This window comes from Amblyomma maculatum, chromosome 6, assembly GCF_055883805.1.
Source record: "Amblyomma maculatum isolate TAMU_Amacu chromosome 6, ASM5588380v1, whole genome shotgun sequence".
Classification (NCBI taxonomy): Eukaryota; Metazoa; Arthropoda; class Arachnida; order Ixodida; family Ixodidae; genus Amblyomma; species Amblyomma maculatum.
Genome location: NC_139349.1, coordinates 16,465,973 through 16,493,535, shown reverse-complemented (window position 1 = coordinate 16,493,535; position 27,563 = coordinate 16,465,973). Strand labels below are relative to the sequence as shown.

General features: G+C 45.8%; 2 protein-coding genes across 7 annotated transcripts in view; one reads left to right on the top strand and one right to left on the bottom strand.

Moving 5' to 3' along the window:
• LOC146185163 (WASH complex subunit 2-like) overlaps window positions 1-13,796 on the bottom strand; it is a 59,628-nt gene extending 45,832 nt beyond the window's left edge. The window contains exons 1-11 of one of the 6 annotated variants that reach the window (XM_084606146.1): window positions 13,772-13,796; window positions 12,945-13,055; window positions 11,752-11,844; window positions 10,969-11,040; window positions 10,832-10,894; window positions 6,327-6,606; window positions 5,807-5,895; window positions 3,445-3,694; window positions 1,833-1,984; window positions 1,075-1,180; window positions 74-139 (exon numbers count right to left, since the gene is read on the bottom strand). In XM_084606146.1, the coding sequence (XP_084462272.1) occupies window positions 74-139; window positions 1,075-1,180; window positions 1,833-1,984; window positions 3,445-3,694; window positions 5,807-5,895; window positions 6,327-6,606; window positions 10,832-10,894; window positions 10,969-11,040; window positions 11,752-11,844; window positions 12,945-12,989 (1,216 nt within the window). In that variant the 5' untranslated portion in view covers window positions 12,990-13,055; window positions 13,772-13,796. The other 5 variants (XM_084606140.1, XM_084606144.1, XM_084606143.1 and 2 more) reach the window with 5 other exon arrangements.
• A 34-nt stretch (window positions 13,797-13,830) lies between these two features.
• On the top strand, window positions 13,831-14,947 carry MED6 (mediator complex subunit 6). The gene has a single exon (XM_084606147.1). The coding sequence runs from the start codon at window positions 14,114-14,116 to the stop codon at window positions 14,759-14,761; it is 648 nt and encodes a 215-aa protein (XP_084462273.1). The 5' UTR covers window positions 13,831-14,113; the 3' UTR covers window positions 14,762-14,947.
• Window positions 14,948-27,563: the final 12,616 nt, after the last annotated feature.

The window sequence follows — 27,563 nt, the reverse complement described above, 5'->3', positions numbered from 1 at the left end:
CACCAAAGCTCTACTGTGCATTAAAATTTTGGAAGCAAGTATGTTACATATTTGCAATGACAAGGGGACTCACCTCCAAACATAGACACACCTCCTGCAGGAATTTTCTTGCCACTTGCTGTCAGCTTTGGCGATTTGGCTGAAAAAAAAAAAAAAAAAAAAAAAAAAAGAAAAAAAAAAAAAAAAAAAGAAAGAAAGAAAAAAATATGGTTACTTTTCCTAGCATCCAGCAAGTACAAAAGGAAGAGCAAAGCTAACAGCAGTGAGAAGGTCCTGGACAGGCTTGTACAAACACAGTTTCAAATATTCAGTCGAACAATAAAGTATTCAACTTGATCCAAATTTTTGGTGTTCAAAATATTGAAGTGCTCATCCCAAGCGACTAATTTTTCCCGGACGTTTGCTTGCTGTGGTTTTCGTACAACACCCCTGCTATGAAATGGCATCGCAGAGCAAGCACAGCCTAAGGCCTTGACTGCTATTAGGTGCAAACTGTGAAATTTGAAATTAAGCCGAAAGTATTTGAATTCTCGCAGACTGTTATTACCTATAATAGATGATCTGGACAAGTTGGTACAGTGACCCTTCGTTCTCGTCTTTAGCGCTGTTTATTCATCATGTTATTACCTATATTTGCTTAGCACCCAAAAAATTTGATATTTCGCACATCTTTGGCTATGAGGATGTTACGGTGTGCATAGGTAAGCAACCTTGCAGGCGTCAGCGTGCCACTAGGAGCTCAATCGTTCAAAAAAACACTGAATGGTTCCCAGAAGCGTGTCTCAAAATTTGATAAAAACATTGTCCCCATAATGACAAGGAAACTTGATAAGGTGACACTTTACTGCGTAAACAGCACCTTTGCATTGTTAACAGAAGTGTTATTCTCAAGGATAGCTTTCTGCCGCAGTTTTTATCCCACGAACTTCTTTAGAAGTTACACTACCAGTAAAAAGGTATTGAAGGACTCTGCTACAACTAAGATGAAAGTTTGGCGGTTTTCAATAAGCAAGCTTGGTAAAATCGGGGTCATCAAAAAGCCAGTAAATCCTGCTAGTGTCAGTTTTGACTCACGTGTACTTGAAGGCTGCTCCTTTGCACGTGTACTTGAAGGCGGCTCCTTTGCACGTGTACTTGAAGGCGGCTCCTTTGCTGAGGACACGTCCTTGAACAGGTCCCCCTGAAAGAAAACGTTCCAAGAACATTCCCCCTACTAGTTTAACCATTCAGCGAGTGCGAGGAATACTCCGGACACAGACGTGCTAGCAAAGTAGCCACCAAGACTCACTTGACGAGCTGACATATTAGACACCAGATGCACCAAATACATTAGGTTTTGTAACTAGAGCATTACACTACCACAGCAGGTTTAGTTACTCATCCATCATCACCAAGGTAGAAAGCTTTTATGAAAGCATAGAGCAAAATGGAACAACTGACTCCAGTGTTGACATGGCAACAACAGTGCAACATCGGAGTAAGCTTGGTGGCATGTCTGACAGATGGCACCATCAAAAAGTTTGAGGGTTTGCTGGCACCTTCTCTCCCTTCTTAGGAATAAAAAAAAAATTGAAATAATTTAAACCACATACACAGAAGAGTACCATAGTAAAGCTCCTGATTCAAAGGGAGAGTAATCAGTCCATCCAAGCCTAACATGAAATCTTGTTTACTGGCTTTCCTGCAGTAGATGAAGCACTCTTTAAGAAACTCGTGTACACGGTGCCAACTTTTTCATCTGGGCAGTACTGAGAAACTTTTACGCGTCGCGCTGGGTCCAGCAGTCACCTATAAGGCCCAGCTGCTGCCTACATCATCATCATTCTACACACCTCGTCACTGTCGTCATCAAAGAGCTTCCCGTCGCCAGCGAAGAGACCACTCTTGCGCACAAATGGTGAAGCCTTTTCTCCCCCTGGACCGTCCTCGGTGCTGCTCAGTCCAAACAAGGCATCCTCTTCATCCTTTGCACCGCTCTCTGCAACTAGCCACCAGAGGTCCTACTCAGGTTTTCTTCTAATATGTTTCTCTGTTCGATTGCCTAGAGTTTAGAGCAAGAAAGGAGCATAATTCCTTGCCCCGGCAGCTCCGATAAGAATTGCATTTCCAAAAATAAAAAACATTTGTCTGGATTTTGCTAGTTGCTAGCTACCAATCTCGCGATAAAGGAGGAATCTAACTGTAATACTTAAAAAGTTAACAATTTCATCATGGTTAACTAGCTTGCTAGTTAGCATGTCTTAGCTGCTTCCTTTTCAAAAAAAAAAAAAAAAAATATTAAAAAAAATTACCAGCCCTGAGGAGAAGCCAACTTTACATAAGTCTTAAAGTCGTGAGGGAAAGCACGCAAAACGTAGGGAGAAACAAAAGTAGAGCTGGCTACGACCGTGGAAAGAAGGTGGCATGGTCCACTCAGAATGTAAGAGCAAAATTGCAGCAAGAAATAGGGAAGGAAATGAAATAGCCGAGAATTCGCAGAACTGTGCAGCGGTGGCAAGAAGTGGAGGCGTGGCGAGAGTGCAGTTGCCACGCTTGACTGTCACGTGCATTGGCTCTTCGATGCAGAAGGTGATGCCATGCTCATGCAAGGCATTGGTTTTCTTTTGCATGAAATCGAACTCAGTTGTATTGGCAGCTACATTGCATTTATGCTAATAATTCGTCCACATGGTGTAAACAAAAATCTTAAAACTGAAAAAAAAAGAAAGAAAAGTGCAGAGAGAGACAGAAGAGAGATATTTTGGGCTTTTTTTTTTTTTGTAAAGCAACAAGACGTGCTTATCACGTAGTCATTCAATACCAGACAGCATTTTTAGGGCCATTTCATTACCAGCAACTAGTATAGTCAGACGGTAAAGATTTTTGCTGTTCTCAGTGACTTTACTATAAATGGGTTCTACTCTATACACTGAGATGTTTTTGCATACTCCATCTAAAGCAAATCTTGCTGCTTTGAGAGCTTTGTAAGAGAAAGCACCGCATAGTGAAGCATTGCTGAGCAGTTCTGACCTTCTCTCACCCTTTATTTTTCAGACTGGAAAAAAATGCATTCCCACTCACCCAGCTCTCAGTCTAGAAAAATTTTTACTTCTTGTATAGTGCCCATGAGCCCAGCGGCTAACCTACAAACCTGCTTTATCTGGTTTCCTCAAATAACCAGTTATTATAATGAAAAACGCGGTCAAGAAATAACCCTTGCCGACATGGCCCTGAAATAAGCACCCTGGGCAGCGGCTGAAGTTTGGAAAGTCGACCTGGTACAACCACCACTGCAAAAACAGCACATTCTGAGCATCGTTTACCATGCGCCAATAAAAGTTCAAATGCCGGTCACCAACAAAGAATTCAAGGCACCTGCGCAGCAGGAGAGGGTCCCAGAATGCACTGCTGCAGCAGCAGCAAAGACAAAAGCACGCATCCTAGGGCTGTGTGAAGGCTACTCACCAATTTGGCTCCTAGGTGAAGGCACTGTGCCTCTCTTGGGTGCGACGGCATCACTCCCAGCACCGGCGGACTCGTCCCTGTCAGAGTCCTCCAGCTCGCTGCTGCTGCTGCTGTTAGAGTGCAGCTCCTCTGGGTCGGCGGCAGCAGCAAACACATCCTCGTCACTCTCTGCCTGGGCGCCCCCAAATTCGCGCTGCATGTAGTCGGCCATCTTGTTGTCAATGGCCCCTGCTGGCTTCTTAGGTTCTGCCTGCATGCCATGCAGCCGCTTTAAGTGACCAGCGACATCCACCATTGTCTCACCTTGGCCTGTTGTTCCTTGAAGCCACCACATCACTGCGCTGTCGAGAGATCCTCTTTAAGGACATGGCCTTAGAACTAATTTTGTTGTTTACAAGCCAAATTTTACAAAAACTAACAGAATTGCACGGTTATTTTCTTTTTCTTTTTTTGCTGATTTCAAATATGCAAAAATTTTCACCCTGGAGCAATTAGTTCTAGAGTTAACAGGAAATTATTGTATTTGTTTGCTCAAGCAATAAGGAAAAAAATGCTCATCAGAAATTAAGATTTAATATACAGGTAGACACTATAAGGTGTAAGAAATGCAATGTTGGAAATAGTTTTCAAGTTGGGCTAATAATAAAGATTTAGCAGCCCACTGAACTTGGCGTTCACAGCCATGGCAACTATATTACAATTTCAAGATAAAATACAGAAACTTTATACGTGAAAACAAATAAGCTTCCAACGTTGCCTTCCTTACACCTTATAGCATCTACCCATATAATAAATATTAATTTCTGATAAGCATTTTTTCCCCTATTGTTTGAGCAGACAATACCAATAATTTCCTAATACCTCTACAACTAGTTGCCCTAGAAGGAAAATATTTGCATATTTGAAATTATAATAAAGTGAGCACTTAATTCTGCGCAGTTTCATCAAATTTCGGCGGTGAATAACAAAAATAGGTTTAAGACCCATTCTGATATCAACGATGACCGAAATCCAAGGATGGCTCCTTGACCAAAGAGCACTGTGACTTTTGCATGATGCTTAACCAAACTGAGTGGTTGAATGTGAAAGCATGTCACAGTCCCAGAATGCAATGTCCCAGAAAGAACTACAGTTAGACATGGTTATAAGAAAACCAGAAGTCCCATGATTTTCCGCTATTTCCATATTTTCGTTATATATATGCAGTTTTTATGTAAAGGCTTTTGAAAGGACAATGCACAATGAAAACCAAAATAAAAAATGTACCAAGGTGTCTTTGTAGCTGTTTACAGATTGTTATTTTAAACCCTCTGAGAGATATGTTGGTGCGGTCTGTGCAAGTGGACTGTACAGAAAGTTGGTGTATTATATATGTAATAGAGATCAGTGATGAATTGATTAACTAAAATTAACTCGTCAACTTCTTTACTTATTATTTTAGGAGCCAACATTATATTGAGAAAGTGGGGACCAAACTGGAGTATGGTCCAGTACGGTCCTGTTTTCGGTTTCTAAATTTTCTTCATAGGAGACACATTTCAAAGTATTTAACTTCAAAAATATGCACTGTTAAGCTTGTAAAGTTGGCTTTCTGCAAAACAATTTTAAAATGGATTTATTTCCAATACAGCAAATGCAGAAGCCGTTTGTCAATTTTATGCCATAGAAACAGTTAACAGTTGGTGGCATTTTGTAAAAAGGCATCCCAACACATTAGTTGGATGGCATGTAAAAGCTCAACATTTTTCAACAAAGGAAACTGCGCACTGAAATACTAAAAAATTAAGTTAAATATTAAAAAAGATAATAAAAATTAAATATTAATTTTCTGTGATGGCACCTCAAGCCGAAACAATCTACACTGAATTAATACCAGTAATACACAATGTTGCTTCAGCTCCTGATGATAATTAAAAAAAAAAAATTGATGCAATACTTTTTTCTTGCTTTGCTCACAAATCGTATCGTGATAGTGCCATTTTCTCTAATCAACATTCATCGTCTGAACTAAACCACTACTACAAAGTTATTCAGACTCACTTACGTCACCTAGCTGCCAAGTCACATTATAATCACCTTGCTATAGTGCTAATTTTTCTCCTTCCCTTACACATTCAATTGTTAATTTGAACTAATATCCTGGTAACAGACCAGATACCAGACGTATGATCCACTTATGCAAGTCTGCGCTTTTTTCAGGTCAGCAGAACCTCTTTTGCTCTATGCCAGCATATTGAACCCAGGGAAAAGATAGCAGGGTATGACTGTCTCAAATACCTGCCAAAATCCTTCCCTGGATACAATGGTCTTTATCAGCCCACATTGCCTTGCCCTTAAGTAAAAATTAAATTGGTGCCCTCACCAGTAACAGGTCACTGTCTGCCTCAGATTCATCGCTCTCCTCATCCTCGAACTCTCCTCCATGGCTGCTACTTTTTTCGTCCCCCTCATCTGAAAGAAAAAGAAAGAAAAGAAAAGAGAAGCAATGCTGGCAGGACCTTCACCAATCTGGAACAGGCTTTCTGCTTCAGCTGAGCAGAAAAGAAGAAAAAAAATGAATATTTGTGCGCTTCAGGATAGAAAAAACTTTCGGTCACTTAATTTCACATCTAAATCCAGAAGGGCATTCAAACCATTATGTTGCCTTCTGTAGCAGCAAAGAAAAGAATGTTCAAAAATTTGTATAGAGGGGACTTCTATATTCCGGCATCCCCAACTGTCAGTATGAAGTGGCTGCAAAAATGTATTAAGCTGTGCAAAGCATTTCCAGTTACATTCAAGTCCTAAAGTAAGCACAAATTTGCCAAAACGAGCATAACCAGCTCTCGCGATAATTATTTCAAATCCTACTCTCATGAGAAAAAGCTGCTATAAGGGCCTACCTTCACTGAGCAGCTCGCCTAGGCCTACGCGGTCGTCGGCTAGGAAGCGATCGGAGCCAATTAGAGGTGGCAGTGGCCTCGCTAAGTATGGGTCCAGGGACCGCAGGAGAGGCTCGTGCCTCTCCCGGCCCCCCCCGTCTTCCTCATCCGAGTCGTCAGAGTCACCCTCCTGGTGCAGGTCAATGACTTCCAGCGAAGAGCGGAGCACCTCCACACCCAGCCGGAAGGCCTCGGACACACGCTCCACCAGTGCAGCTTCCTGGTCCCCCGATGCCTGCTGCTGCAAGATAGCCGAAGGAAAAGACTCTAGTTAACCTTCTGGCTTGGATGTAGTTGGCTGCAGTTGCCTTTATCTCAGAGATCCATCCTCATATAATGTTTTGCTTTAACACTTTATATGAGCTAAGTATTTGTACTAGAGCTGGCATAACTATATTTCTGGACTGTATGCAGCTGCTAAACTGCGGAGAAAGCAGCGGTTCCATAGTTAACCTTCCTGACCTCTTTTTGAGACATCCCATAAGCAATGATTTACAAAGATTTTGACCTGCCCTCATTATGGCCAGGACAGCAACAGCTTGCCTGCTCATGTTCCAAAATGTTAGAAGATGCCAAGGAAGGTGCAGTCTGTTTCAAAAGCCATTTGAATGAACGGTGTGGTGGATCTTAAACTTTTGCAACAGACGGTACATACCCTCTGTTTCGTCAACCACCTTTGCTGGAAGCCGGAAGCTTGAATTCCCTACAGTATGATGTAATTTGTTGGCGGGGCTCCTACAATGCCACCAACTATGCTTGCACTGCAGCCTATCACTAATTGCTCTGTGATGAGCTGTACATCAAAATTTCTCATCGTGCCACTTAAATATCTTCCACTGGACACACCCTTTCCGGCCCTGTAATATCTTCATGGTCATTATCCCACTGCCTTTGATATGCTCCGTACCCTTATAGGCTCACCCCAACAGAACTCTTTTAGGCCTTGGCCATATCACGCCTACCAATCACGTGTCCTATTTCTTTGCCAGAGATTCGTCCCGCTACCAGCTTCAGCATAAAAAGCACCATTTCCAGTCTTCTGTGGTCTTTTGAGGCCTGTGGTCATCACTTCTACCACATAACAACTTGTTAATTTCCAGTTAGAGTCCAGTGCCTCCCTCAGGAATTCCCTTGCCCGTGTCATTTCTGCAGCCACCACCTCTACCAGCTGTGATGCCGCACCAGCTGTTCAGACGCCGCCACGTCGAACTCTGTCAAACACAGCATTCAGCCCTAGTTTCTGTTGACTGCTGCACTATGCTGCAGGCTTTAAAGGGGCCCTGTAACGTTTGTCCACTATGCTTTAGATGAATTATTTATGTCACGCAGATATCGAAGCAGAAAGAATTGCAGGAATCAGTGCACTAGAACCCAGTCTTCCCAGTCTTTCGTTTTCCCATTTCACTCACCCAAAGAAGACACGTGCAGAACCAATTCAGACAGCTTGCATGAGCATATCACTACAACGTCGTGGAGGATGTCTTCTAATGGTTTTCCAGTCGCTACAACATGCTTTTGCCAAAGTTGACGAGTCACAGGAAAGAGATATTCATCACCCTGCAACCACAGCTGTCGTGCTTTTCTCCTGAGCCCACTCCTTGACCGCCTCTTTCTCTATATCCGCAGGCATCTTCCAATAGCGAGGAGTGGCCTAACTTTGACTGCAAAGCCCCAAGATAGCTGTCCACATGTATAGGTCGCGAAAGCAGTGAAAGTCTGTAATGCAAAGAAGTAACTAGCGCCTCTGTCGGTGCTTTTTGAGTCACTAGCTTTGCAGTGTCATTGTGCAAAGCAAACATGTTGGATTCATTGATTTAATATAAAATACAGCGACGTGACAATACAAATATTTCCTAATGGGCACAACTTGCAATGCATTTGCTATTTATTCAATCGTCAAACGCGTGCCTGTTAATGTCACATCAGCTCCAAAGAAACACCAAGGTGTGCCGACACCATCAGAACCAATGTATTTGCTTCTCGAGCAAATTAAAATATCTAAATACTAAAATATGCTTGTTACGATCGGTGGTAAAAACATCGCCATAACTCAACAATTGCAACAAACAAGCAAAACAATGCACTCAAAATATGTTGCAGGACCCCTTAACAGGCCAGCTGCAAATTTTTTCAGTCCATAGAAGCAGTGTTTTCCAATAGAATACATCATGAGAGAGTATTAAAAACAAAATATGTTATTTTTGATAGATGCGGGTGTGTCAGAAGTCATCTACGATAATCGTCGTTCTTCAAACCAAAACTAGGAAAAAGATGGCAATTCATAAGAGCCCGAAATGATGTGAAAAGGGCACAATCAAACACACAGCTTTGTAGTACTGGCATTTTGGCACTTACTGCAGTTTGTAGAAAATTCAGCAAGTGTGCACTCATTCATCATCATCATCATCAGCCTGATTATACCCACTGCAGGGCGAAGGCCTCTCCCATATTTCTCCACTTAGCCCGGTTCTGTGCTAGCTGCATCCACTTGACCCCTGCGAACTTCTTAATCTCATCCGCCCACCTACCTTTCTGCCGCCCCCTGCTACGCTTTCCTTCCCTTGGAATTCAGTTTGTTACCCTCAGCGACCATCGGTTATCCTCTCTTCGCACTACATGTCCTGCCCATATCCATTTCTTCTTCTTAATTTCCACTAGAATGTCGGTAACTTGAGTTATTTCTCTGACCCACTCTGCACGCTTTCCATCTCTTAATGTTACCCCTACCATTTTTCGTTCCATAGCCCTCTGGGTTGTCCTCAACTTAAGTAGAACTCTCTTGGTTAGCCTCCACGTTTCAGCCCCATAGGCGAGTACAGGCAAGATGCAACTGTTGTATACTTTCCTCTTGAGCGATACCGGTAAGCTGCTAGTCATAATCTGTGAGTGCTTGCCAAATGCGCTCCATCCCAATCTTATTCTTCTTGTTATTTCCTTTTCATGGTCCGGATCTGTGGTTACTACCTGTCCTAAATAGACATATTCGCCTACTACTTCCAGTATTTCGCTACCTAATGTAAACTGCTGTTCCTTCCCGAGGCTGTTGAACATTACCTTAGTCTTCTGCATATTGATTTTCAAGCCTACCTTTCTACTTTTTCTGTCTAGGTCATCAATCATTACTTGCAGTTCATCCCCCAAGTTGCTTAGCAAGGCAATGTCATCAGCAAATCGCAGATTACTGAGGTATTCTCCATCTACCCTTATCCCTAACTGCTCCCATTCCAAGTCTCTGAATACTTCCTCTAAACAAGCTGTGAATAGTACTGGGGAGATTGTGTCTCCTTGCCTAACACCTTTTTTTATGGGAATTTTGTTACTTTCTTTATGCAGAACTATGGTTGCTGTGCAGCCACTATATATATCTTCCAGCACTTTCACGTACGGCTCGTCTACCCCCTGTTTTCGCAATGCCTGCATCACCGCCGAGGTTTCAACTGAGTCAAATGCTTTTTCGTAATCAATGAATGCTATGTATAAGGGCTGGTTATATTCCGAGCATTTTTCTATCACCTGATTGATGGTATGGATATGATCGATAGTAGAGTACCGTTTCCGAAACCCTGCTTGATCCTTTGCTTGATTGCAGTCTAAGGTTGTCCTGATTCTATTAGCGATTAGCTTAGTAAATACCTTATACGTAACAGACAGTAAGCTGATTGGTCTGTAATTTTTAAGGTCCTTAGAGTCCCCTTTCTTGTGAATGAGGATAATGTTTGCATTCTTCCATGGTTCCGACTCTGGCAAATGCTGACCACATGAATTTACGACACTGCAGAACAAATGCCCGCCAACCTCTGCCCCACTACTTGTTTCGCTTAATATTTTTCACACTTTGGAAACGAATGAGGCATGCGTGCTTGGGCTCCCGACGGCTAAGTAGCCACCTTTGCGCAGTAATCGTGCCTAAAATTGTATAAAGCGATGCCACTGTAACAAACCTACAAATGCAAAGACAAAGCTCAGCCTCCAGCCTCCTACTGTGTGCTGTCTTAGTCTGATCAACTCACAGTGAACTCAATTTAGGGATGCCACTTGAGTGCTTGTTCCTACATCATATCCGACAAGTTGTCCAACCCTCTGATATGCCACCAAGTGCAAGTGCCACCAGCTAGATAGACTTTGAAAAAGTTTTAACAAAAGAGCTAGTTTCCAAAGAAGCAAGAAATTTCTTTACTATTAGTCTCATAAAACCCTGAGCAAATTAAGAGTCATTGCAGTGAAAGTAAAATTTTACTGCAATTTGCCTGTAGGCTACATCATCTGTAGCAGCACCAATTTCCATGAAGAACATACACAAAAGAGAGAACTACGAAACCATTATTCAGGTTTCCAGTGTGTAGCTTTACTGATGTTCACCTCTGTTCTTATCCTTCTGCTGCACCTGCACCTGTTATGGGTGTGTCTGATATCAGCACGCCTCAGCTTACCCAATGCCAGCACTAAATACAAAATGACATGCTCACCTTCGAGTCCCCACGGGTGTCCTTCAGGTGGGCTTCGTCCTTCACTTCCTCATCATAGACGCGCTGCACGAGACAACAGCACCTGCCGCGTTAGTGACGCTGGTCAGCTAATGACGCCCTGGTCTTTGCCAACTCACATTTTCAACAAACTGAAGGCTGCTCAGATGGTTGAAGTCATTGATGACATTGTTGACCTTTACACTGGATACCTGCAAGACAAAATGAGCAGCATCTATCCCCCCCAGTGACAAAAAGATAGCCACAATGAAACTTCACTGATGCGACTTACTTGCTTCATAGCAAGTGAAGTTAATGCCCCTCAAAGAGCTGGCTAATTCGAACTGTATGTCGCTACATCTTTTGGAGCAACAGCATAAGCTGCACCTTGCTGATTGGACACCTCTAGCTCCTCGGTGCTATGCACTACTTTCAGTACACTGAGGTGTCTGGTCTGCAACTCTCAAAACCCTGAGGCAGATATTCACCATTTGCCATGGGTTTTCCCAGCACTGAAGCCAACCAGAGCTTGGCACTTGGCAGCAACGGGTCTCCCACCAAACTAACAGCCCTCATATACTGCTTGGACACAAGGGTGCATCAATACTTTCTCCTAAACACCATTGAGTGTCGTTGCGCAGGGGGGAAGCTGTTCTTCACTGCCACTGCAAAAGTTCACCTGAACCGAAGGACGTGCCAAAATAGTTCATTTTAAGCAGATTTTTTTCTTACTCTGAGTTCTATCAGAAATTACCCAGGGTCTTGCATTCTTCACCTTCCCCAAAATTCACCTTCACCGTTCATCTTAGCAGGAGTCTATCACGGTTAATCCATCATCACACATAAAATGTCCCGTGCTCAGCACAGGTGGATGTGTTCACAAACAAGCATGCCTAAACAGTCCAGTTCTTTGCAGCACTCACCTGTGTCTCATAAACAAGGCCTTCAAGTTGCTTCTGGATCTCACACGTCCTTGCTGTTAAACTTTGGGTGAAGGCCTCCAGGTAAGCAAGTAGCTGCAAGCAGAAGCCACATTGAGTGTTTCAGAAAAGCGATTTACCAAATAGCAATGGCAGAACAAATTAGCGCCTCATCAGGCAGAGCATATCTACCTTTTTGCCCCATCGCCCAAGGCCACTTTTGTGTCATAACAGAAAAGAAAAGGAATCTTTGGAACATTTTACCACATGCAACATATATATGTGTAAGCAACATTTGCTTCGCAGCCATTGCCATGGAGGAGGCAGCAAGTTCCTTCCCTATTCCCATAAATGAGGAGCAGACGAGCTTTGAAGTGCTAGAAAAAAAAAAAAAAAAAAGACATTAAGCAAACTTTTTCCTCCTAAACCACCCTCTTCTTTTTTGGGCTGATTACTATTGGCAGCTGTCTGCTATACAATGGCCTATTCAGTGACCAATGTGACCAAAAACAGCAAGTTTTACTCATAATGAGAATTCAAAATCCCTGTAGCATCAGCAACGCAAGAGAAGGCTTCTTATGGGTCACTGACGTTGCAGAAGAAAAGGATTTCAAATTCTGATCGAATAAGGCAAGTACTTCCTTTTGATTTGCCAATGTCACAGACTACACGAGAATTTCAAATTAATTCTGATCTAATCAGGCAAGCACATCGTTCAAACTGGTATTAAAAACGATAGATGGTTGTATATGATATCTGTGTCCTAAAATTTCAGCACGAATAATCAATTACTTTAACCAATAGCAGCATTCATTTTACAGTGCGCATTTAGTGTTGAAACTGTTTGGATGAAATGTAGTTTTGCTAGACACAGAACTCTAATTCCGGCCCGCTTGTACATCCTTAAATTTCATCAGTATCTATCTAGCTCATATTCAAAGGGCGTCATCTGACATACAGCGTTTTCGGAATTGTGTTTCCTTTCTTACTTTTTGCACTGTAACGTCTTGCTTATGAGAAGGGACATACGTTAACTAAGTGACAGGCCGTATAGGGCTGCCGCGCTCCCGTAAATATTAGTGTAGGATAGGAAGTGGTTTCCAGCCGATATACGCGCACACAGGAATCCATCGACATATGGCGTCGAGACAGTGATATTGCCTCATGAACGCCGTTCGTAACACACGTTTTCTTACTCGAGAGTCGTCAGCCAGCGACCAGTCAGCAGCCCGTGCTCGCATGTCTGCGGTCGTTAGAGGTTGATCCCACTGCTTCGCAGCGGGGCCTTCCTCGCCATTGCACACCACCTGTGAAGAGGCGCATCTCAGCTGACCGGTGCCAGTTTTACTCCCGGTTCCGCGTGCACGCCAAACAAGAACAAAATGTAGGCGCGGGTGTTGCTGATGGGTTTCCTATGGCATACATCTCCGATTGTATTCGGCGTAACAACGACGGAAATGCCAACACAGGAGAGCTGCATCATTTGCTGGGTATCAGCAGAACAAATATGGCCAAAAACTCATATTGCTTGCAAGCTATACAGAGATTATATCGAAGAAGATGTCGTGCTTCCTAAGTCGCAGCATCCCATGTGGTGCGAAAGTACACCCGCCCCTTACTCATTCAACTTAGCTTGAATCAGATGGCTTGCTTATGAGACCGAATGCAATGTTTGGCTAGAATAGCGTTTCATTGACAACTATACACCAGCGAACAAGTGCAAACTCGGCGCGAAACTCACAGAGTTCATGACATTCGTAGATTCAAGCCAGTTTGGCGGTCTCGATAACCTCACGCGTACTGCTAGCTAGAAACTAGAAACTGGAAACGCCACATTTTGAGGTTGCCAACGCAGGTTTGCTGAAATGCACAAAAACTAGACTATAATTGTTATGACCACTGTGATTGCGAGCCTACGATCCAGCCCTGCCTGTAAGCTATGATCTCCGTAGAGCGCAGTAGTAAAGCAAATCACTGGTAGTAGAGCATGGAGGTGCTTATTGGCATGGCGTAGAGTACTTACATACGTAGAGTTCTTTCATATCTATAGCCAACGTTGCTTGAAACCAAGGCAAGCCAAGGTGTAGTCAAGATGTGTGTGTGTGCGCGTGCGTGTGTGTCGGTGTGTCTGTCTGTGTGTACGTCGCATGAAGACGCCGGGTGAAGTGGGGTGATGTATGTAAGCGTTTTCGGTTTCCGATGTATCTGCGGTAGCTTTTCGTTAGCGTGGTGGCGATAAGTTCTCCATCTACTTCTTGGGCGTTACGTGGTTACGTGTTGCCCCCCCGCAAGAACTAGGTAAGCGTCGCCCAGAAGCCGCCGCACGAGCTGTTAAACGGTGTGGCGCGAACCCTTGCCTGGCACCATGGAGCCGGCCAAAGAGAACCCGTTGAGCATCTCGTGGCACGACACGGCCTGGCTACCCGCCCTGGATCCTTCAAATGTGATGGACTACTTCTCGGAAAGGAGCAACCCGTTTTACGACCGTACATGCAACAATGAGATCGTGAAGATGCAGCGCTTGAGCCCCGACCAGCTGACGCATATGACGGGGCTCGAGTATGTGCTGCTGCACGCGCAGGAGCCCATCCTGTACGTAGTTCGCAAGCAGCACCGACACTCTCCCACCCAGGTGACGCCGCTGGCCGACTACTACGTGTTGGCTGGCGTCGTTTACCAGGCGCCCGACCTCGGCTCGGTGCTTAATTCGAGACTCTTGGGTGCCGCGCACGCGCTGCAGGCCGCACTGCACGAGTCCATGGGCTACGCGCGGTACCACCCGTCGCGCGGCTACTGGTGGCACTTCAAAGACAACCCAGCCGGCACGGCAGCTGCCACCCCCGCTACTGCAGCACAGAGCAACGCGGGCGCCAGCCTGTTTCAACGGCGTCGTGTTGACATGCTGCTCGCGGAGTTGGCGGCCAAGTTCCCGCCTGAACCGCCCAAGCCGGAGGCCGCCGACGTGAAGCCTACGAAAACGGCCGACAAGAAACAGCCGCGGCCGGCCTCCTAGCATTCCTAGTAGCATACGCTGCCGAACCGCGACCAATACACGCTGTCAAATTGTGATTCTCTCGAAAAGAGCGCCTTTGACTTAACCTTTGCATGATACATATTTGCACCTGCGTTGTTTCTTAGGGTTTCGATGCAGTTTCGCAAGTGACCAGTGTTTTTGCTCGAAGAAAAAAAGGGGGGGGGGGGGGGGGAAGGGAGAAGGGAGAAAAGCGAAAATAGCTCATGCATTACAGCTCACAACTGCGAGACTCACTAGAGCTTCATTTTCGTGTTCGTGATGAAATCACCAAAGGTGCGCGTGCAGCAACAACATACTGTCTTTCTGTTTTGTTGAAGCTTTCTCTTCTCATACAGTTCGTCATTTCTTAGCATCTAGCCATCAATGGGACTCATTTTGGTCTCTCCTTGACAGAGAACAGTTGTCATTGTGAGCAGTGAATGCACTTTTATTGCAGTGCAGCTTACACTGACAGCTAGCGTTTTAATAATCTCAATGTACTACAGACACAAGGCTGTTGTATGCCACTGGCACCAGCATGGACCGGTCTAATGCTGCACATTGTTCTGGGAGCTGTCTGCGACCATGTTTTGATAGAGATGAATTGCAAGACGCCTCTGTGCTGTACGATGTCTGAGCACGTTGAAGGACCATAAGGGGTCAAAATTATCCAGAGCCCTTCACTATGTCCGTCATAGCGTGAGTTGTAGGACTGTAAACTTGCTAAGATTGATTCTAAGTATGTAATAAAAGGGACAAGGAAGAAACACAAAAACAGTGGTGCCTATCCTGTTGTTTTTGGCTTTCTTCTTTGTCCTTGCACTTTTTGTGCCTTCTCTGAATCTTCCTTAGCTATGAACCAACCAGACCAAAACAAAGTGCTTCTCATGACATCTTGTGCATTGCTCGTGTTCTGTAGCAGCCAGCATTCTGCTCGAAAACATTTCGACATAGTTTTACACTAATTTAGGAGATGTACTGTTTAGTATAACATTATTTGATCACTCAGCCCGAACAATTTTTTACCTTAATGTGCATGGTAGCAGCAGAGTCACTCTGGTAGCGGTTTAGTGATTACAGTTATGGCATTCAACTGCTGTAGCCAGGGTTAGATCAGCTGAGGTGGAGTGCGATAATGCCAGTCTACAGTGCGTTAAGAAAAAAGAGAGAGAAGGTCAAAATCAGTTCAAAGTTTATATCCAATGTACAGCCCCAGGACATTGAACCCAACGTGCAAAATCATAACACACCATGTTACTCTGATTAGGCTACCATGTGTTGAAGCAGCTGTTCTGGGGTGCATGTAAGTGCCATGGTAACCAAGAACAGCTGGGAACGCATGTTGCATTTTGTGGTATACGTATCGGCTTAGCTTGGAGGCTGCACAATACTTACCTGTGAACTGATTCGTATGAACTCTGGGGACAACTCTCTCTTTTTGTAGTGAAACTTTATTCTAAGTTCTTTCTGGCTATGCTCATATTTGTTAGGCAGCAAAAGATGCATGAATTGCTTAGAAAACATTAAACATAGATTTTTTCTTGCTGCTTGATTCAAGCCTATGGCATCAAAATGGAAAGTGACTGTGAACACCGTTTGCAAATGGATGGTGCAGTCTAACCCTGGGGATATGCCTGCTGGAAACTGTCTTGATGTCATCGTAGTTTGCTTACAAAAATGGCCGCTGCTGGCAATACCTGTATTCAATTTTGTCGCCACTTCCTTTTCTTAAATGGGCCATTTTCATTGTTGGAACTACACAGTATTCTTGTCGAATTCGAGGCAGTGCATAAATGATGGGTATTTATGCATGGCTTGAACGTAGTTACTTATGCAAAAACTTTAAGAATAGCTTTGTATGGTTTAGCAAGGTTGTACATGGTTTGAATTAGAGGGATGCTCAAGCGAGTAAACTGGAAAGCGCCTTTGCGTGAGGCCTTCATGGCAGATATTACGCCTTTCTCTTCCTATATAAACCGATTTTCAAAAAAAAAAATGAAATAAAATCGCGGAATGAAAATGCAGTGTTTATGGTGTTATCACATCTACTCATCAGTTTATTACTATAATCTCACTGCCGCCCGTAGCGCTGTCTCTGGCTCACGGTCATGCAGTCACGTGATGCGTGGTTGGCGGAGGGGAAGCGCGCTTTCCCTCGAGACCGGCCATGCAAGAACACTGGAACCTAGGAGACATCTTCAGCCAGTCAACAAAGAGCTTCAAGCGTGTTCCTCCGCGCCACGTCGTCTGCATGACGTCTGCTTGCGACGTATATATGGTTGGTTTATTTGTGGTGTTTAACGTCCCAAAGCGATTCAGGCTATGAGAGACGCCGGGCAAAAGAATGTAATAAAGGCTGCCTGCGTGCCACATCTTGAAAGAGCATGGTTTTAGTGTGGGCATTTAAAAGAAATTAAAAATAGCCTCCGTATTGCGATATTTTAGTACAATATGGTGTTTTTCGTGACGTCATGCTGTTTGTCACATCCGGGCTTTTAATTCACCGCAAACAGCTTCGGTGGCAACTTCTAAGATGGCGGTTCAAACCTGCTAAACCTAGTTAGGCGAAGCGAAGGCTTTGCTTTGGTTAGGCTTAGACATTGATTGATTGATTGATTGATTAAAACTTTATTTTCCACCGATTTAGGAGACCCCCTTCTCCCCGCTCCTGGCACGCAGGCCTGAGGAACGGGGGCTAGAACCTCCGCGACTAAGGACTGGCGAATATACATTGGTTATTCGCGGCCTCAGCCGCCAGGCGGACGGCTTTTTGCTGGTCAGCGGGGACGTCGCTTTGCAGCAGGGTTACCCACGATTCTCTACTTTTAATGTCCCTAACCCCCGGAGACTTATGGCATTCCCAAAGTATATGATCGAGGGTCCCCCTCGCTTCGCAGGCTTTACATTTATAATTTTTCTCTCGGTTTCGAACCCGACCACGGCGGCTGCGTTTCGATGGAGGCGAAACGGAAGTGGCGTCCGTGTGCTGTGCGATGTCAGCGCACGTTAAAGATCCCCAGGTGGTCGATATTACTCATCTATCTGCATGGGTGTGAAATAACCAGACAGGATTTGGGAAATTTTCGGCTTGTAATCGCCGCCAGGCTATTGCCTCTTTATTATTTAAGCTAGGATCCGCTGGCGGCATCCGACGTCTTCCTATCTATAATTTTTGTCATTGACGTCGGCCCCTGCCAGCGTCGTCGATTCAAGGACCATTCTCGCTTGCGGCTCCGTGCAGTATAGCATGGACCGTACCTGAACTTCCTCTGGTGTGCGGTAGGCAGTACCATTGCACAACCGAAGTCCTCGAACTGCAGCAGCCATGTCGGTACCTGGGTTGTCAAAGTCGAACTGCGGCGGTGGGCGTAGCACTGCCTCGAGTGAGACGGCGGTGTTGTTCATGGAGAAGAGCTGAAGAGCGCCGAATCAGTGGCGTCGTGATCCCACTTCTGACACCATGTAGCGGGACATGCTTCTGCAAGCAAGAACGACACGCTACAGCGGGAAAAGCTCGTCATTCTTTACTGAACCCAAATATATAGCCAGCGAAGCAGTGGTGTCAACTAGCGGCACATGCACATACTGCAGTGAACGCAAGATTGCCGCCACCATAAAAGTGTTTGGTGGTTGTCAAATATTTTCTACTTCCTAAATTTGGCCGATGAACAAGGTTTGAACTTGACAACGTTGATCTCTTAAAGACGGCGGCATGAAGTTAACAGGCGGTAGCTGTAGAGTAGCTATTGCAAACAACGGCAAAAGTGTCTCGTCTGAAGCATATCTGATTACATATTTCGTAGCGTACCCACTGTAACTGCATATAAGTGTCAAGTTTCTTCTGCGTTACCTCAAGGCCAGCTAGCTCTGCGATTGTTGCGCGCTTCGCTTGCATTTCAACCATTGAGCACCCACGCATCCCATCTGTTGCCTGAAAACACGTCGGAATTTTCATTTGACATAAGACGAACACAGTATAAAAAACAAAGAACTCTGACGAATTCCACAGCAGTGGTTCTGCCAGGCCAGCGCTGCATATACAGCAAACTTGAAAGTGGGCTTGTATGTTTGTTTACTGTTCATTTTATTTGTCCTGTTTTTCTTTCATAACTGACGCTTGAGGATGCCGCGTGAAGAGCATGCAGCGTGTTCTGGCCTGAGGCGGTGGTAAACTCATGGCGCTGAACTATACTTGTCCGGCTGTTGCTGTAAGAAAATCGGCGAATAAAAATGTTCCGTTTCCTTGGTGTCATTTGTCACATGGAGGTTTTCGTTAACACGCCTTGCAGGCCATAGTTCACGCATAGCTCTTGTCGTGGAACGCAAAACCTGTCATGAAATTTGCAAATGCGATGAGGTGCGTTTGCTCATGCATGCGTGAGGCGATATTCCGGATCCTTTTGAAGTTTTTGCCTTGCATGGCAACGCATGAAGGGCCATCTCGATGCATGAGTGCTCAATGGGCTTTTTGTTAAGAACTGCATGCTTCTTATTTTAAGTGCATTCACTTTGCAGCTGCAAGCTGAAGCGACATTCAAAAACTGAAATTTCAAAACGAAACTCAAAGAGCGCTTGCTCGCGAACATTAACAATTGTCCTACATCAACTCCTTAATTATGCCTCAAAAAGTGTCTGAAATGCGTTTTGAAACTTTAAAGATGTGTAAACATTTTAAAGCTAAGTTATCTATCGATGTTTTCAAACTCGATCATTCCAAACCTTGCTCAATTTGACTTAGCGAGAAAAAACTTTGGTTACAGTTATGATTTTGATTATGGTGGTCAAATGGCGGCACACTTGTGGGAACTTTTTGGGGTCTCAGCTGGCCGACGAAACCTACCTCGTACGCTGCTGCGCATCTGCTGATTAAGAGCGCTGGCATGCAGCCTTTTTGCAGTTTGTCCTCCACTCGCATGCTCCGTTTCACTTTTAGTGCACCTGCACGCGGGCTATTTGTCGTTCACCTCGTCGAACGGCGGTGGGCCGGCGTAGTTGGCCATTCCATTTCTCCGGTAGGGTTCATTGGATTATGACATTCTCGTTGCCACTGAAGTGATGTGATGCCTGCACTCGGAAATTCAAGTTAGGCAAAAGACAACTTCATTGTGTCGGGCGGGTGTTGAAGCCAGGGAAGGGAATGAGGTGAAAGAAAAAGTGATAGTACCCGGTATCTGCGGCGCGCTCATGTCATAACCACATTGTGCTGCCTCAATCATTTGAACGCAAGTGCCGCGCTGAACGCAAGTGCCGCCGGCGCCGATTGGTATTTTCTTTAACGGGGGCGGGGCTATACTAACGCTGTCGCGTTAAAATGTTTTTCGAGGCATTCCACAATCTATTTTTCCACCGTCCCGAACTATATAGCTCACGGCTCTTTCATTCATTGTCGTCGAACCACTTTCAGAGAAGAAACTCACATATGGTTCCCCTCTGCTGCAGCGTCGAGAACCATATGATTCACATGGTTTTCGATGCTGCCACATGGTTCGCGATACTGCCGCAGCATGACGTAGATTTTCTGAAAATCACTAACAAACAGCACGGAGCGGTGCGGGACGAAATGCGCGAGATGCTAGTAGTGGAAACGCATACGAAGGCCATCACACAACCATTTGACACTCTCTGTGTTGCGTTCGTTTCTATTTCCATGTGAGTACCTATTAAAGTTCTCTGCGGGACGGTAAAGCTAAAGACAGAACGAATTCTGCCGCATTCCGTCAATGCCAGTAACTATGCTGTGGCTATGCCACTCGCAATACACCCTAATGTGGCTGCTCATTCAGCCCGATTCAGTTCATGGAGGCCGAGGAGTCGTTTCTTGGGCGCTGGCAGCTCTCACTACAGCGAAGTGCGCGTTCCCGCAATCCCCGCAGCGAGAAGATGAGCAACAGCAGCACAAGGCAGCCGGCGGCTGTCAGCGCCACGAAGCAGGTCAGGTGAATGCTGCCCCGCTGGATGGACGAGGCGGAGCCGCTGTTCCGGTTACGCGCCGACGTAGAGAAGCCGGAGAGCAACTCGACCCGGAGCGGGGACAGCCGGCCCGCTGCATAAAATCGGTCGCCTTCTGTGAACTGAGCCCTGGAGATTAGCAAGCCTCTTCAGATCCCTTCGTATGCGGGGCCCAGGAAGAAGGAAGCAAGCAGCTAACCTGACTGCGGTCAACTTGAAATAACAACAGAGAAGAAATCCCTCACTTCTTTTGTTCTCACTAAACGCCGATTCTAATGTTCATTTTTGCTATGCTGGGGCCGAACTACGCAACGATCAAATCATAATCACGTCACAAAAACCATCGCAAATCTTTCAATTATCCCCTCCTACCGGTCAGAATCGACCGATATGGGCTAACTGATCAGTGTGTGACAGGTTTTGTAACATACGTCACCGCATACCCACATGCGGACATATTTGTAACATATTTGTGATGCTGTCCACAATACGACCCGTGATGTTCGTTCGTCAGCCATGCATAGACGCGGTTGCTGGCGAAAATCTGGTTTGAAAGTTTTCCCACGGATCAAATCCCGACCGCGGCGGCCGCTTAAGAAGGAGGCGAAAAGCAACCCACCGGTGTACTGTGAGATGTCAGTGCACGTTAAAGAACCGCAAGTGGTCAAAATTTCCGGAGCCCTCCACTACGGTCCTTAATAGCCTGAGTCGCTTTGGTACGCTAGACACTCTAACCTAACCCTTATGTTCAAGCTCGCGACTTCAAGACCGAAAAAGACTCCGTGACCACCATTTGGGCGTGATTGCTGTCATAGTAACGTAGCTAACTCAATGATCAACAGCCAGGGGGGCAGCTTTGGTGACGTCACTGCAATTTTGTGATGAAAATGGCTGGTAATTATACGATTTAAGGCGGAAGCTTTACTTGCCTAAGGATAGCTAGAGCAGGAAGTGTGGTCAGAAAATGGTAACAAAATATAACGCGATTTCATGTCAAAATTATAGTGGTGCGTGTCATTTGCAGTATCATTTATTGTTAGTGCGACCATCTATTCTATGGTCAGTATTATTCATGCTTTTGGGCAGACACCTTAGCAGCAGTGGCGCAAGAAGAAAGTTCGGCGTGGTTAAAACCATGGTTAAACCAGTCTTGTCTTGCGAAAACATAACTTTGCATAGATGCATTATAGCTTTGTGGTGCTGTTAGAGAGGCAGTGAAAATATCGGGTTTTATGCAAGATCAATCTTTGTTGCTTTCCTTGTTGTTAGGCGCAATGTTCCTCGTACAGAAGAACGTGAATAGAAGTCGTGCTGTAAGCTGCCCATTAATCCAGGAGCTGCATAAAGTCCTGCCCTGAATACGCTGTAGGACGTTCCTGTGCGGCTGAACACGGTGCGACCCTCTAATCTCAATTGCGAAATTCGAGTTGTCAGCACCTGTCATATCGGCATGAAATAGAAGGTCAAATGTCAAGAGAACAAAATCTGATGACCCGTTTCGATCTCATGAAGTGGTGCTTACGCACTGAAACCCAACTGTGGCCCGACTCCTGCATATGCTGTACATGGTAGCTCCGAGCGCTTCCAAACGCTTAATTTCACTCGTGGGTACGTATTCCCGACAGGAATGAGTGCCTTATAGGCATTGAGTTTGACCTGAATTTGCAACGGCTTCCGCAAGATGTATGATTAAAACTTCTAGGACACTTTGGCGACTAAAGTGATGAAAGGCGAAAGCCCGAGTGCTGCATTCTGCCACGCGACTGTTGCGCATGTATCGATGAATGCTGCTGCGAGTAAAGCCAACGTTGAGTAAAGTGAGCGACTACTCTCTCATATTCTGCGAGTGCATTTATATTCGGTGAATTCTGCTTGGCAGCGACGAGATCGCACTCCTTGTATCTTCGCAGCTGTTCGTTTACTGCTGTGCGGTTGATTTTACCGGGTGCGCGGCATTAATTAGTAATTAACTAGTTACACAACTGTCTCTAATTAGTACTTATTAAATAACTAGCAATTAGGTAATTGATAATTAGTAGCCGTTAAATAGTAATTGATCATTGATTGACATATTGACATATGGCATATGGTGATGCTCTGTGATTAGTCGAGACTTCTATGATGTCATCCCGTCTCGACCAATCAGAGCCGCAGCAAAAGCGTGACACTTTTGCTGATGACAACGATGAGGCAATAAAGGCTTTCGCCTTAAAATAGCACTTGAATAGTTATGCGCTACTCACCGTTACACAACTCTGACATGACTCCACTATAGGCGATGCGCAAAACGCCGACAACGCCGCCTGTCGCCAAAGCCGCAAAGCGTAGGCGGGCTCGGTCGGGCGCTGTTCATGTCAGCCTCTATGCGCGCGCGTCGCGTTTTCGTCTTTGGTCGTGGTTTAACTGATATAACGCCGCTGTCAATCTTTAGCAATGTCCGGGAAGAATTGCTGCGTAGTTGATTTTTCAAACAGACGTGAAACCTTTGCCAGGAACACGTTTGTATAAATTTCCAGTGATGCTTCACAAGAACGACGGCGGCCGTGAATCGTGGTTTTTCGACGCAGAAAGCAAGAAATCGCACCGAATGACATTTGTTCAGGTTAATGCCATTTTTTTTTCGACGCGCTGCTACACGACCAAAGCTAATGTCATTTCCAAAGTATGGTAACTGAGATTGACATGCAAATGTTGGTGCGTCTTCAATATGTTGCGAAGATCACTGCGCTGTAAACGAAAGCAGCCTTTAAATTGACATTCCTGTCTTGCATGCCTTGTAACCTACCTGTTGATTAGGACTATCAATTACGAAGTCAGCGGCAATGTCGGCGGCGTTTGTTTTCGAAAGGGCGCGGAAGGTGCGCACGTCTGCGCTCGACTGCGAAACGCGTACGAGTTTCAACAACGCGTACACTTGGCGCACTAAAGCAAGTGTCAAGATCAACACGTAAAATAGGCAGTATCTAGTGTACTCTCAGAAGGTGCTTCTATAGAACCTTCGAGTATCGCCTTATCATACTACAGCCCCCTTGACTCCCGTACGTTTTCACCGGATCGTTCGCTCTGAGTATTAAGGCCCGTCGAAAAATGCCCTAGCTTGTCCTCATCAAGAAAACATATGGCAAATTCGTAACGCTTGCCACATCGGATACCGCGAGCTTACCGCAACGACGCTTCCCGCGAAAGCAGCCGACGACGGCGCTCTGGCCGCGTGCTAGGCCCTAGTCGTCACTATGCCTAAACGCCTAAACGGTTTCACATCAAAGCCGTAGCTGGAAGCGCTTTGGAAATAGTAATTTTTTTTTATTCCTTCATCAAATTAGGCGCTTATTATCCATAATCAACAGAGCATGCGTTTCTGAAGGTGGCTAAAGAAATTCGTCGTGTCGGCAACTCGGCGCCGACAGACCGCGGCAGCAGGAGCGACCTGTTCCGCCCGCGCTGGGTGCGGTGGCTACGGATTGGCTGGCAGCAATGGGTGCCAGTTTTTTCTTTTTTTTTTTACGATGGCATTTGGCATATTTCAGAAACATGACAAGCTGCACAATTATAGGAGCACAGTAGCATTTATTGCAGGTGGAATGTTTGTAGTTTATTTTGGGTGTATCTTCTCATCGAGTCTCTGGCATCGAGATAACACATTTCCTCGTTGATCGCATTCGGATGAGTACCTCAAACTCATTCGATACCTAAGGTCGTTTTCATCGAATGTCATTATATTTTCTCGGGTAGCAGCAAACAAATACCATTTTGAACGAACGTCATTCGATGGAAAAGGTATTAAATTTACCGTGTGGCGGGGCTGAGTGATAACTATTGATAACTATGTTTTTAGTGTTTTCTGCTTGTCATTGCACCTTCCATGAACACTTCTTGTTTAAATTTGGTTGACTCCGCTACCGGGAATATACAATACGCATTAGATTTGTTAAATGCTTAGCCAGACAATCTTTAGCGTGCATTGACATCGCACAGCCCATGGTTGCATTTTGAGTTTCGCCTCCACTGAAACGCGGGCGGCGCGGTCGACTTCGGTCCTGATAACTCGATCTTCCTCAGTAGCCTGAGCCGCTGCGGCAGGTTATTGAACAGACAATTTCCAATATGCGTTTTGAAACTTGCCATGCAATTACTTTGAAGACCAGAGCCAGTGTTCTTGTTGGCTGGCAAGATTACGAAAACATAACATGTCGCTGTACTTGATATTCAATCTAAATGTTATAGAGCTTGTTACAAAGCGCGCTGTAATTCTGCAGTTGGGCGCGAGGGTGATACAAATTAAATGAACATGATATTACAATAATAAAATAGGATATAAAGTTTAAATCTAACATGCTCTTGGCTAACCTGTGATGCGGCTTTTCAGATATGCTGATATCTCATTCCCCCATGAAATTATCTACCCGATCTGCCTTTTTGACGGCGGAATACGTGAAATTCATGCCGTACAGGCAGTGGTAAAGCGCAAGCATGAAAAATTTTAACTCTTGCTACAGGAGCCCAATATATGCGCTATTTATCTGATGCTCAGAATTTGCAAGCTCACTGGCTTTTCCTGCGGTCGCGCCGCTACGAAACCGCTCGCAGTTTCGAAGACGCTACCTAGTTTTCTGTAGCAATTTATTGCATGTAAACGAAGCAAGCGTGTACCATGAAGCAAAGAAAGAGCATTGGTTCATAGGTCAAGGAATTAACGAATTAGGGTGGCGTTGTAATGAAAGCGGGGCACCCAAAATGAGCTGCACTTCGTATATATACGCAACCTTGTTTACGCCAGTCTGCAGGAGACACTTGATGCATATGGAAACGATGCAGTTTCAGACGGCCGTGATATCAAACACATGTCCGCTATTATAAAGGGCGATCCCCTTGCGCACACTGTCACCGCGGAAGTACCCGCGAGACGCGCACAAACGGCAGATCGCACGCGCGCACCACGGCCAGGCTTGCCGCATGAGGCCCGCCTCGGGTTCCGATGGCCGCCGCTAGGCGGCTTTCAGTGGCGCCCCTATAGGCGCTGCGCATGGCGTATAGCGCTGCTACTGTTTATACTTCCCTCTTCCAACCAGGTCTGACTGCTGTAACCTGAGCTGTGGGACTATTGAACCGGCTCTAAAGGGGCGTGCGTCAAAAGCAAATGCGAAATCCCACTTACGAATCATAACGATGGAGTTACAGTCCACAGTTTCCGATGTCGGGGCCGTTCCCTCGGCCGAAGCCAGCAAAGACCGCTCCCTTTTCCTGAAAACGTGCGCCACGGACCGGAAGTCCCATAACAAATTGTCCAGCACACTCGCCACGTGCACAGCCATAGCTTCACTGGCTTCACCTCCAGTGCCGTTATTGTCCTCGGGGACATCCAAGCGACACCCTGGTTGCTTCTCGCCCACCTCCGGCGAATCCGCGAGGCGAGCTCTTCGTGGGGCTCTCGCCACTTGCCCTTGAGCCTGTGATGCATGACTCGTTTTAGTTTATTCCCTTGAGACACCTTAAACGCCCAAAGAGGCATTGCGTAAAGCAGGCTCCACAGCGAGCATTTAGCAGTGAAACACTTTTAGTTAAAAAAAAGCGACAAAAAAGTCGAAATACTACAAATGATAGAATGGCACGGGGCTTTTGTGCGCGTGCAGTCGTATACCGACTGAGCTACCCAGGCTATTGTTTATCTACTTTTAAAGGTGTTAAGCGCTGCCCAATTTTTATGGCATTCACTAGGGAGCCTACATGTTTCGCCGCTGCGCCGCGGCGAAACATGTAAACTCCCTAGCATTCACCAGCGCCGCGCACACTAGCGGCGGACATGAGCATTAATTTACACCACAAGTGCTGCATCGAACACGGTCGACCGATGAAGACAGCAACTCCGCAATAACCCTATTGTGCTCCATGTGGCATACAAACATCAAAGGGTACGAGCCTGGTCAATTTCTGGTCGGGGGCGGCCACTGGCACCCACGTCGGAGGCCGAAACGGCGTCCGGCTGCGAGGTCACTGTGCTCTGCGGCGCTTCTCCTTCGTTCTGTGTGGCTTTAAGCGCTTCTGCAGAAGCTCCAGTGGCATTCAGTGCCGTGGGTGTTGCTTCATCCTTGGGCACAGCGCCATCACCATCCGTGCTTTTCGACGTTACTGCGTCGGCGGTGCCTGCGGAGTGGACGCGGAACAAGCTTGGCGCTGCGGAATTCTGGACGGGAATCTCGCTCACTGTGGCGACCGCAAACGAAAGCGCTTGTGACGATGTCGTTAGGACAACTTGTACTTCATACAGCGAGCAATGTCAAGTGCCCGCACATTTCACAAGTGTGGGAAAAGTTCCAACGCAATTTGGAACCAGTTCGTATTAGGAAAGATTAACAACGGATGAGTATAGTTTAGACGACCGTGTATGAAAGGCAGCGCCACAAAATTTGTTTCAAATATTTCCCGCGCAATCGGAATGAGGAGTGATCTGTTAACGACCCCTACCCCGCAAAACTCAAGAAGACACACCTTTTTTGGCAGAAATGGTCTGTCTGGCTGACCCCGGATGTGCAGGTCTCGTCCTGCTCGGCGATTTGAGGAAAGATCTGTGGCGGTGCCGGCGTCCCTGTTTGTCACTCTCCTCTACTCGGTGTTGTCCGGTTGCTGCTGGAGATCTATCCTTTGGGGAGGAAGAACTGCAGTCTGTGGTGGTGCACGTGCTGGCTGCCACAGTGCACACCCCAGACACCGAAATACTGGGCAGTGGGCTGTTCTTGGGAGGCTGTTCTTGGGAGACAGATTTCTTCTGCCTGAGCTCCATGGCCAGAGCTCTTCTTCTTTACGCTCTCTGCACGCGTCTGCACCCTTTCTTTCTCAGTGCATCAACGGATTGGAT

Coding starts and splice junctions, on each gene's coding strand:
- MED6 (XM_084606147.1), top strand. CDS start 14,114: ATGGAGCCGGCCAAAGAGAACCCGTTGAGCATCTCGTGGCACGACACG.